Here is a 13011-nt window from a genome sequence, read left to right as displayed (position 1 = left end):
CACATAGATTGGCCACAATTGAACGAGGTGGCAGCTCAATTTTAACTGCTTTAAGCACTGATGAGCCGAAGGCAAAACGCGAAGAAATAGAAACAATTCCTATAGCTATTACCGTGGGACCAGGGACGGACGGAACGGAAGCACCAGGCTCGCGCATGTATTGGTATGACGTGGGCTAGCCATCGTTGAAATTCGTACTCGACAATCTCGCGTCGTCCCACAGGCGCACTGAGAGAGAGAGAGTGCAATGTGTGTGAAATATTGAAATGATTGAATCCACGATGTAAAATACCTGGTGATCACTTTTTTCTATGTGTTAGTGCGGTTGTCATTTTATTTTGGAATAACAGAGAGACGTGAAGAAGAAAAAACATAAACAAATGACGTTCCGGGAGTTGCTTTTATGAAAATATTTAGAGTTGGTTCTGTTTGCGAAAATATTGACAGTGAAATGCGGTGTTTTGTTTCGGGATGTTTCAATCGTTTTCATCACCTGCATTTGAAATGCCACCCACAGCCCAATCACTCCATTATCCATAATAACTGTAATAGATACCACAGTGCGATCCGCCAAATCCTTCCTCCAACGAAATGAACAGAATCGGATGTGTGTACAATTTTCTATATTTCGACGTTACCTTGCAAGCCCTTGAAGAAAAAATGTCCAGATTTTCAATTTTTGCCAAAGATTCGCCAGGCTGCGCGACAACCGGAGTAACTTAGAAATAAAATCCCGATCTGAAATGGTCGTTTGTTTATGTTTACATGCTTGAATCCCGGAGCGCCATACTTATTTTCGTGAGAAAATTACCAACACAACCAAAACTGTCTTATCACGCCACCAGTGTATTTTACGTCGTGGATTGAATCCTCTGAGAGTATGGCCTTTATGTGCGTACTTTGTTGATGGTTTTCGCTCATTTCACTCTCTTTCAGTGCACTTGTAGGACGAAGCGAGATTGTCGAGAACGAATTTAAACGACGGCTAGTCCACGTCATACCAATCTATGCACGAGCCTGGCGTTTCGTCGAATCCGAAGAAAAAACACACACACACAGACATTTTCCGATCACGTCGAACTGAGTCGAATGGTATATAACACTATGGGTCTCCGAGGCACCGTTCGAAAGTTGGTTTTTCTAATACCTTTCTATAGAGAAAGGCAAAAAACAGTTCCATTGGGGACGGGTATAGCGGGATGGGTTAGTCGATGCCTTTCACGCAGCCCACCTGGGTTCGATTCCCAACCCTGCACATAGCCTTAGAGATTTTTTCTGTCCCGAAGAGGCGAATGACCTTAAGGTTAAAGCATCTATAATTGATCTATTGAATTAATCTATAATAAATCCGTCGTAATGGGAATTGACTTTAATCCGTTGCGATACTGTAAGTATCGAGACCAAAAGTATCGATACTAGCAGTATCGCTCTGATGTGATATCGATATCAAAAATACCCGATTCTTGAAAGAAAGTATCGATACCTCAAAGTATCGACTCGGTATCGGACATCCTAATGGCACACACATATTCCATAAAAATGCTGTCAACGTAACAGCTTATACATTACGAAATTTTCATGAAAAATTATGTTTATTACTAAGACAAGACCTGACAACTGAGAGGGCTGCTTTTGTTCCAATATGGACTATTTGCTGATTGGCTGTTGATGTTGCTACCCGGACATTGTGAAAAGAAAAAACTTTTGTAGGGTACTCGAGCAATGATGCCAAGTGTAAAGAAAGCTTTTCATCACATATTCTTGTATAATATACGCGGTGTAAGTGCGTAGCGGAGACTCTACTATCGGTGCTATAAACTTCATAGCATGCCATAATATATGTACAATCAACCTTGCCTGGGTGATATCTTTCTCAATGCAAATAAAAATGGACACCAATGTACTGGTTTTGAATTGAGCCTCATGTTTCTAGTTTTATTTTTTGTGTTTATTGTTGAGTTGTGATACATGCAATTTTGTTTTATTTCCTGTCCAACGTGTGGAGCGCTAATTTGTCACCAGAAATTACTCATATGATGGTTCGTTTTAAATCTTTGACTGTTTTTTTCTCTGATCTTCACGATGCGTTTTTTTTTCTTATTTTTCTACTAAACGTGTTCCCATTGCCGTTGCCTCATTTTTTGATTTTAAAAATAGGATACGTTTCCGTCAAACAATGTCATTATGCTTCCAAACTGCAATTTTTAATGGATATTTTATTTGAATAGTCCACTGTTTTTGCTTACGTTTCCTGCAATTCTAGTTGCGCGATTCACCCAATACAATTGGAAAATTTGCCGTTTCTAAAAATCACAACAATTAGTTTCTCTTCTTAATTAAAGATTACTTTACCATTAAATACTTTACAATGTATTTACACAACAATAATATTTTTTTCTCTTCGCATAGTTTGACCGAACTATTCTGTACACATAAGGACAAATTAACTAACTGATTAAAATTATAGAATAAAATTTAATACCAAGGAAAACATTCACACCATATTTCGATATCTTTTCACAGATGTTTGCTTTGTTAAATGGTATGACTCTTTTTAAAATGTGCATCTATTTGCATTTTTATCGTCACAGATAGAATAGCTTGTGTGGAATACACATTGATGATGGCATAAGATTTCGAACTAAAGGTAATAAATAATAATAATACTAACGACCAAGCTTTACGTATTCATGCCTAAACCGAAGAAATCCTAACCAGACTGTCGAGAAAAAAAAACAAAAGAAAAATCTTCATTTTCAAATAAAAAGGTAATAGTATCGAAGCGATTAGTTCAACTTTGTAGTAGTTTATTCACATTTTACTTGCGCTAGAAGATCTGCACATTTCCTGTTAAATGACTGCAGAAAAGCATATGCGAAACATGACGCTCGGGATAATATTGCAGTTCATGACTGTGACGAGTGCGGGAGTACTTGGACATCGCTAGGCGGCTTTACTGCTGCTACTATCTCGGGTTTTCCATCACCACCTGTTTGAACACTCCGGCCGGCATTCGTGATTTGACCTCGTGGCTACCGAGAGTTGTCGTTCCGTCGCTGCTGATGTACAGCGCGAGACCGGCTGGGGCTGCAAAACGAGAATGGGATTATTATGGAATGTCAAACACAATATTTTTTGTCGAATTAGAAACCAAATTGCACGCCAATCTTATATTATATTATCCACTCGTTATATTTCATTTAGTTTATTGTATGAATGGCTCAAAGGAAAGATTTTTACCGACTGCCACTGTGAAACGCAGCATAAATCAGGCTGTCCGTAACCGGCTTGACTCGTAACGTAACTAAGAATTCTTTCGAGAAACTAGAAATAAATATTAAAACCGAAAATGTTGTTTGAACGAAGTAATAGTTTAGTCAAAAGAGTTTTCAGCTTTGAAAAAATGAAGGAATTGAAGAAATTTGGTAAACGAAAGTAGGAAAGAAAAACTCCTGCAATTCTTGTCTTTTCCAACATGGAAGTAGCCTATAGGCCTATAGGCCATGTTATTGCCAGTGTAATATTCATTTATTTGTTCATTTGGAGCACGGAAAAGCCCGGCAGAGTTAGTTTCTGTCAAACTTGCTCTCCAACAAGCATAAAATCTCCTCATCTTTTGCATCAACAGATTACAATCATCCAAATGACACATTGCACTTAAACATAGTATTTCTAAACTAACTAAAACTAAAACTAATTAGATAGTAACCCTAGGAATAATTTCTCGACAATATTTATTGTAGGGAAAATTTGAAAATTCGTACAAAATCGACAGCATTTGTGTTGATTTATTATTTTGTTTTGAAAAAAATGCTGCTGAATAACATTGAATTCTCGTAGTTGCTTTATCGGTCGCAACTTGAGAACGTTAGTTTAAATCAGTGATTCCCAAACTCGCCCTATCTCTGCGGCAGCGCTGTGAAATGTCTTAAGCGCTACCTTGTGTTGCCACGCACTGGGGGCGATATCTACCTCTTTGGGAATGATTGGTTTAAACCATTTAAAAGTGGGGCTTTCAATGTGATATACGAATAACGCACAGGTCAACTGAAAAAATTGTAAGGATGTCGAATTACAAGGATTGTGAAACGAAAATAATGCCCAAAATCACAAACAAATGACTGAAAGTTCAAACGTTAGTTGCCAAGCGAATTCTGAGCGTCATGGGATATATTCAGAAGGTGGGAAAATGGGTTCCTCATGTTCCGATCAACATATCGTATCTTAGCTATTTCTCTTTTTGATACTTGTTAGAAAATTTTGTTATTTTAACTACTAACGAAACCAGCACTTGCTACGAAAACAGTATTTTGATATAAACTTTTTACGGATCGATGATCGGGATTCATGATTTCTAATTTCTGTTTTATCATACTCACACTCCGATTCCTCCAGGTGGTCCAGCTTGGTGTTTTTCAGTAGTTCGTCAATTATCAGACCGGTGTTAACACGGGTTCCTTCCACTCGGCCGGACACATTGGGCACCGTCCCGCTGTCACCTTCCAGCGCTCCTTTCTTCCGTCGTTCTGCCGCCGATTTCATCCGATCGAGCGAACCCGTTTCACTCATTGGAATAGAACTAGAACTGGGATTTCTGATGGGTGTGATATCAAGGTTGTATGCATTGCCATTGCGAACAAAAGATAGAAAAAATCGAATTCGTTAACAAATTTTTCAGGCACATTAGCTTACTAGAAATATGTAAACAAAACTATTTCAACTATATATTTCAACATTTACATGATAGAAATGGTGAGTAGGATGAAGGATTGTGCTATGATACATTTTTTCTATAATACAAATATTTGCATGCAAGCTATCTACAGGAGGAGTCATGCCGGGGCTTTTGGGATACGGCCTAGGTAAGGGTAGAAAGCAAGCGCGTCAGTGGAGTTTCCAGAGGACGAGGATGAAGTAGAAGATACGCAGATTGGTTAAAGATTAGGAACAGAGTAAGTAGGACAGGCACATAGAAAGACAGAAAGAGAATTCAGTGGGACCAACATGTTAGCACTGGGACGCCTTAAAGCTAGTGACGTTGGCGTAACAAGGCCTAGTGTGGATGAGTTCCCGCCACCAACAATGCCGGTGTTAGTAGTGGAGCTAGTGCTGGACAGGCCATTATTAGTTCCGGCACCAGAAGCGGGATCACAGAACGCTAAACTTTGCGTGTCGGTCGCCCGGTCGTGGTCAGTGCCCAAACCAGCCAACGCAGCTGACGACTGGGGACTGATGGAAGCGGTCGACGGTACGGCCGGACCGCTGCCCGGTGCCGCCGCTGATGCCACTGGTGTTACGAGGGTTAGTGAGGTTAATTGACGAGTACTGCCATCCAAAAGGCGGCGGTGCAAACCGCAAATATTCCTAGAGAAGGTGGAAGGATAACATTTATAGAAGCAGATGTGATTTGTGTGAGGATTTATGGACGGCGTTCATGAGCGCGCGACTGACTGGTGTAATCTACGTACTCATCGGTGTTTTGGAACTTAATTTGTGTTTATTAAACTATCTTTTTCTGAACCAAAAATCAAAATTGAAAAGAAGCGTTTGTTGAACTGTTTGGCTTTAGTAATGAAATCAGTTGTACAGGAATTCACGGATCAAACGAAAAATATTACGCTGTTTCAAAAGTAAAAGGCAACCGAAAACACTAACTGATCAGGAATGATTTAAATCCATCAGTTTTCATTCAATTATATCAATTCACGTTTAGATTGAATGTTTTTTTTTTGTGTAACGGTGGGCACGAATGGTAAAATGTAAAATGTAGAAGCCAAACAATTTTAATAACAAACAAAAATTATTTTAGAATAAGAATTTTCAAAATGATTTGATTTTCAGTACAAACGTTATACAAGCCTTACAAAACTTTCAAGTTTCAGTAGTTGAAGTTATTTGACTGCTAAACTTCTCTTTTCTAGTGTACTTAAAGACTTATACTCTCGATACAAAGTTGGTACCTGGTGAATTCGAATATGTCAACAGTATAAGTTCCCGCTCGGCCTTTTGGCTGCCTGGGCAGCTATGGCCACCAGACGGCTGCCAAAATTGATTTTGTGACGGTTGTCAAATCGAATTTGGCAAAACATAGTCGTCTGTATTTTAGTTAGCCGATTGTTTCCCCGCATACACATGGCTGCCAGACGGTTGACTAAACGCTGCCAGCGGTCAAAATATGGCTGGAAGCCATTCTGAACACCTCAAACGATACAACCGTATCCACCAGGATTTTTCCACATCGAAATCTTTGACATTTTCAGCGAAGGTAAAAAGATGAAAACGCTCGGCTAACTAAGATAGAGGCGACTATGTTTTGACAACATGGATTTGACAGCCGTCACTGAATCAATTTTGGTAACCGTCTGGTGGCGATGGCTGCTCAGGTAGCCACAAGTTAGTACGGGTCAATCTGTTCACCTTCGCTGAAAATGTAAAAAATTTCGATGTGGAAAATCCTGGTGGATACGGTTGTATCGTTTGAGGTGTATATCTGACAGCGGTGAGGCAGTCGGTCACCAGAATGACTGCCAGTCATAATTTGCCGCTGGCAGCGTTTAGTCAGCCGTCTAGCAGCCATGCTCATGCGGGTTATCGTTTAATGTTTATTTCATATCAGAATCAATTCTATGCAATGATTTATTATTCCATAGAGGAAGTTTTACATTCATTGAAAACGTTTTCTCGAAGAATCGGAAAATTTCGTATTTCAGTTTAGCTGTGAATTTTTTCTTTGCATTTTTGAGGTTTGAACTAAAATCGATAAAATTAAGCCTGGTAAAGATATAGAATTAGTTTCAACCCAAAAGGTCTTCTCGCTGCTAAAGAGTATATAAATGAATTTGTTCGAGACTTCAGTTAGGACAATGAACTTCGCTGTTACAATTAAAAATGTTCTGTAGCATTAACCTTACATCTGCTTAGCGATCAATGTTGAACTACTCAATGTTGAAGGTGGCATAACATTTCAACATAAACTGTTATGCACTGACGAATCGAAAACGAATCGTAGAGAAAATCAAAAATTAAATAAATAAATCAGTTACATTTGAATAGAAACACTAAGAGAATTTTGATTACAGGTAAAGCAAAAATCGGAGAGTCTTCCTTCTAATTAGGAGAAAGTAGGGAATTTTGAGCCATGGGGTATTTCGAACCACAGTTCTAGCTGTCAAAGTATTATTACAGCTTAATCTAAATGTTTCATTAGCATTCGAACCGATCATACGTATTTTGTACTTTCAGTGATAATCAAGTGACTTTTAAGGGTTTCAAAAGATTTTGTTTTGTTTTAATAACTACATTTGGGTTTTAGCACTTTTGCGTGAAACAAAACAGGTTGATAACTTTAAAATCATCTCTAAAACCAATCTAAAACAATGGTTAGCTCATGGGCTATTATTTTGAAAAACATAACTTGTTGAACCACCACGTATTTTTAAGCTTCTTAATACATTTTAATGCTCTTAAACTATTTTTTATTATCAATAGATCCTTTATATATGAAAAAAGCTTCAAGTTTCAAACTTTTTAAAAATGTTTATTACGTAATTTATCGCCATTACGCCGCGTTACGTAGTGAAACATGATCAATCAGAAACTGCGGCTCCGAGAAAACAACATCGCTATTTTATCTATATTTTACAATAAAATCTTATATTTTCTCATTACGAATACGAACGTTTTACATGAATATTTGATCAAATTGTCTCAATTTGTGGCTCACGATTTATCCACATAACAAAATTGACAAATTTTCGGTAATTCATGTTACGTGGCAATTTGTTTCTAGTTTAATGTGTTTCAACAATTTCGGAAAAATTGCATATTTCGGATGAGATCAGTCAGATTTTCCTTCATCTCGTGGACAAATGTGAATTGCGTCTACTACACGAAGGCTTCTTTGGTGTCTGAATGAGAATGTTTGCTTTATAAGGTATTCTATTAGACACTCAACCAAAGATATCTCAGTTTTCAGATAATTTGATATAATTGCCAGTTCATGAGAAATGCATCAATACAGACATGTATTTAGTAAGTGGCATGATTCATGTTTCTAAGTTTTATGTTTTAGTGTTGAAAATAGAATAGAATCTTCAAACATTTTAAAGAATTTTTTTTTATAATACAAGTTATTTTTTGTTTAAGTTTTACATTTTCAGAATTGTCACCAAATTCAATAAACATAATTTCATGTAATACCAACGCCAATCAGTAGTCAATAAAGAACTTAACAACAACTTCCGAAATATACTTCATTGCTTTCGTATTACGAAGGAATGGCGACCAAATGAATACTCAAAAAAAGTTTTGCTTTCCTGGCTTACTATCTAATTTAGTTTTCGGCAACCACTAAGTGGTCTAAAATTCATCTCTAAAGTCACATTTTATAGATAACCGCGTTTTTTTTAAATACATGTATTCAATCAAATTGTCGTAAATGTACGCGATGAAAAGTTCAATTTTAGAAATTCAGCAAAAACTAACAGCACCAGTACATTTTGGACAGAAATTTCAAATCTACTGTTTAAATTGAAAGCTTGGATGTCTGTCAAAAACATTGTATCCTTACATTCAGTTACACAAGATTACATTACTGTCATATTATTAGATCCATGCTGGAAATTTTATATTTCTCTGAAGTATTGTTGTTACTTCCAACGATGAAAAAATAGTTCAACGAGATCGCAGTGGACCATGCCACCGTTCTAAACCTTCATCAACGTATTCAGAAAGAAAAAGTTCATCGCTCTTGACCTGATTCCAATAGAAAATGTTTAAGACATTATGAAATGTGAAGTTTGTAAGTTGCTCCTAGCATTCGTGTACTCAATGACAGCTGGAAAAATAACGAAGTGATAAGGAAAAAGATAGAGAATTGCACTAATAGTCCGCCAAGTCGTATACAGGTGGCCATAAAAAATACTGAATGTAGTGGAAAACCGTTTACTTTACTATTTTCATTATAATATATGTTTAATCTATTGTAAATAATAGCATTAAAAAACTCATTAAATATGAACTTCCTCAATATTTAATTAACACTATCTAATAATGATGTGTTCAAACTGACAAAAAAGAGGATTTTTCAGCATGGGTCTAATAATATGGCCAGGGGTTGTAGAATATCTCGTGCTTCAAATCAATTTTTTGTTCGCATGATGATTAAAAATCAATAGATTGGTATTGTCGTTAAATTTCCCAGAACGATTCTCGCAGTGTTTGCGAAGTATCACATTATGCTAAGTTCAGGTGGAGGTGCTGTAGAATTCAAAGTAAAAAATGACGACATATCACAGGAAGCTATTCGTGGGCTTGCATATAAACATCTAGCGATTTTTTGGTTACAGAGTAATCGGTTTATTTTCACTTTCTTCACATTTCACCTTCGGCCAAGCAATGCATTAGTAGTTCAAATTGAACTGCCATTCAACTTAAACTGCTAAGTAGACGCAAAGTTTAAACTACATATGTAACTTTTCAAGAATATTTCACCGACTTTTTGATTACAGGTTTGATTACCTTTTCGATTACTTGGAAGAAGCCCAGTGAAAAACGCGTTAAACGACGATGCCACACGGACTAAGAAAACCGTGAATCCAGATGGAGGAAAGTACATTTCTGTTATGAATCTTTCAAAGCATCAAACCCGCCTGAACTACCAACGCTAGTTGACTGCTTCAGCAGACCCTGTCAGCTTGGAGCGAAATCAATCTTCAATTCAACATTCAACATATCATGCTAATTGTATGGGTGCGCAGTGCTACTATTTTGGCGCGCACGAATTTGACATTTCTCTCCCCTGCTTCTATGTACGAGATTTGATGCGGACTCGCCTGAGGGCACCATGTTCGCAAAAAATGATGTTGCCAATGATTTGTTCAGGAAATGTGAGAGCTGGATATCTTGTTAATATGATGTCTTTGGCTTCAGCGAACGGACACCCACCAAGGTTCGTATTTACGAGTTTACGAGACGCGTTTTTCGTGCTCGGGTGACGGTTTTCATGTGTTGAACAACTTTTCATTTTTTCTTATTGGGTAGGTGGAAAGGTAAACATTTAATACGTTTTATTCTTTTAACCTGCCCAGTTGGCTGAGAACCCAGGTCCAGAATTCAGTACCAGGTTCAGAATTCAATTTCAGGTACAGAATTCACAATCAAAGAATTCGCAATCGAGGAAAATTCCTAACGACGAAGTGATTTAACTTATCGGTACTATTTAGAACCGGTAAACTTATCCCAAATAACTACACACTTCGAATAAACCCTGTGATTTTACATATTATAAGATGCATATACATAGATGGAGTGTCGCTGTTCGCGTAAATTTACGTGAAAGAACATGTAATATTGTGAGATTTGAAAATTCCATGAGATGAAATTCATTGAAATAAAAAAAAATACTGATAACGACCGCCGTGACTTGAACCGAGAACCATTGGATCACAAAGTTCGTCCATTAAACGATTGAGCCATGGAAGCACACATCTGCTTGGCTGGTAAGTGGTGCATATAAATTCATACAGTCGCACTTGATAGCCGAATGGAAATTACAGTCAGAACCAGTAAAATTCAGTCTAATTCTTCAAGTTTAATTGTCCGTCATTTGACAAAATTTTATGAGGAATTCGGTCATCTGAAAAATGTAATTTTTTTTTGATTTGTAACAAAGAATGTTTAAATTTAAGATTTGATACGCTTTAATCGAACATTAAATTTGTTTAAATCGGTCAAGCTGTTCTTTAGTCATCGTGCACACGAGTTTGAAAGACATATCTCATTTTGAGCAACCATAGCTTGGGAACAACTCGATAGTATTACATAAAATTCCACAGTAGTAAGTTCTAACAATCGAGGCAACCCATAGCTTTTTTGACCCACGCTCGAAAATTGAAAAGCCTTGACAATCCATCTTTGTGCTACGAATGAATCTCATAGAACTTTAAAATATTTTCTGGTCCATAAATATGGAAATTTAAATTAAAACAATCAACGTGTTGCTTTTTGCGGTCATTAGGACGGCCCGTTTTGATTAGAGTAAAAACGAGGCTATTTTTTAAAGATCACCTCTTACCAGGTATTGGAATTAATTCGTAGCGCTTTACGAGTAATGACGTAAGCCAATACGAAACTAAACAGTCTCCTGGAAGCTACTGACATAGCACTTTTACTACATATCTTTAACACGAAGAAAAGTACCGTGGCAAGTTATCGTATTTTAGTGGAAGTATACAGTAAACATTCTCTCACCGAGCAAGCATGCAAAAGGGGGTTTGAGCGGTTTAAAAAAGGAAATTTAGACTTGAAAGATGAAAATTTGATGACGTTGCTCGATTAGGACCCGTGTCATACAATTCTGGTATCGTATACAGACGACGATTGATGCGTTTGAACAAAGCATTGCAGGAAAAGCGGCAGCGATATAGAGATCGTCCCGACAAATTAATTTTGCTTGATGACAATGCAAGACTCCTCGTCTAGAAAATCACGAAAAATTTATTTGAAAATGCTCTAATGGGAAGTTCTGTCCCACCCGCCATTTTCGACGGACATTGCTTCAGCCGATTATCATTCGTTCTTATCTATGGCGTGCACTTCGAAAATTATGATATGACCAAAAATTGGATCGATTAATTTATTGATTCAAAGAAAAATATTTTTTCAACACGGTAATTGTCAAAAAGTAGAGGATTACGATGGACAATACTTGGAATAACGGCACTGTAATGATAAATCACGAAACTTTGCAACGAAACGGTACGAATTCAGTGCAGCTGATATGAAAATCGCATTAGTGTTGAATCAATCCACATTAAGTGCAGTTCTGTCGCGAAACAATTTTTCGCACCGCCTTTCAACTGCTGATCCTTTGTATTGAAGGAAAATCCCTGAGCAGTATTAAACATCGGAGAAATAAACAATATTTATAATATTACATTCCCCAGTAACAAATTTTGTTACTATTTTACAACAAAAACTATGAGTATATTTCTGCTGCAACTTGTTAGAAATAAGTTTTTGCAACAAAGTGTATTATTAGGGGATATTATCATTGTTATAATACATCAATAATAACAAATATTGTTCTTGTGTTGTATTTCTTATCTGTTTTCGCAACTATTGTGCGAATGAAAATATGCACTTTGCTTATATAATGTGCATCACGTTGTTCAGTTCATTTACTATCATTCGTGAAAAAATCATTTCATGAGATTTTCTAAAAAAACTTAGTGACTGGAAAAATCACTTCCGATGTTTTGATTCATGAAACAAGTATCCATAAAATTCTGAACCTCAAAGTTTACAAGTGATATTTTGTGTCAGCGAAGCTTGATTGACGAATCTTTACCCACAGAAATATCGGTAAGGAGATAATCGAAAGGAAGAAGAGTACCCGATGATATTTCGATGCTGAATCTCCACTACGCTTCAGTTCGACTGTGAAGTGATTCGTGCAAGATTTAATTATTGTAATTTCATCAATAAAAAAAATCCCTGCTGAATAAATTCGCAACTGAGATATAATGAATGCAATAATTTCACTGAACATAGGGTGGTCAATATGAACAATAATATATTTTCCACATTCCAACCAGTGATTATAGCGACGAAAAGATGGTTTAATTCCAGCTGGCTGATTACACTGTACTATTTAGATTAAACCCAATACAACGCTATTTAGCATTAATTTGATTCATATGAGTAACAGGAGCGCAGCATGTCTCGAACACGCAGTAGGCGCAGTGTTTGAATGGCGCGTTTGAATTGGCATAGCGGTAGTCTGCTCTCCTTTTACTTCTGCGTGCGTTATTCAAGCTAAATTGGCTAATATTTTTGGCGTTATTCAAGCTAAATTGGCTAATATCGTCATTCTAACTACTATTTTTCACAGCACTTTCTGCTTTTATCAATGATATTACTGCATTGCCACGGTAGTGTCAAATAAACTTCAAATACATCACCATTATTGATTTGCGTATCAAGCACCCTACACACACTGAGCATTTTCAG

General features: G+C 36.9%; 1 protein-coding gene across 12 annotated transcripts in view; it reads right to left on the bottom strand.

Annotated features, from left to right (window-relative positions):
- Window positions 1-1901: 1901 nt before the first annotated feature.
- LOC131427691 (uncharacterized) overlaps window positions 1902-13011 on the bottom strand; it is a 242696-nt gene continuing 231586 nt past the window's right edge. For 8 of the 12 annotated variants that reach the window (XM_058591110.1, XM_058591106.1, XM_058591109.1 and 5 more), the window contains 3 exons: window positions 5005-5364; window positions 4380-4594; window positions 1902-3087 (listed from right to left, as the gene is read on the bottom strand). In XM_058591110.1, coding sequence (XP_058447093.1) covers window positions 2966-3087; window positions 4380-4594; window positions 5005-5364 — 697 coding nt within the window. In that variant the 3' untranslated portion in view covers window positions 1902-2965. The remainder of the gene's footprint in view (window positions 3088-4379; window positions 4595-5004; window positions 5365-13011) is intronic. The other 4 variants (XM_058591115.1, XM_058591117.1, XM_058591116.1 and 1 more) reach the window with 1 other exon arrangement.

Source organism: Malaya genurostris, chromosome 2, assembly GCF_030247185.1.
Source record: "Malaya genurostris strain Urasoe2022 chromosome 2, Malgen_1.1, whole genome shotgun sequence".
Classification (NCBI taxonomy): Eukaryota; Metazoa; Arthropoda; class Insecta; order Diptera; family Culicidae; genus Malaya; species Malaya genurostris.
The sequence above is the reverse complement of the archived record's forward strand: the minus strand, read 5'-3'. Positions and strand labels throughout refer to the sequence as shown.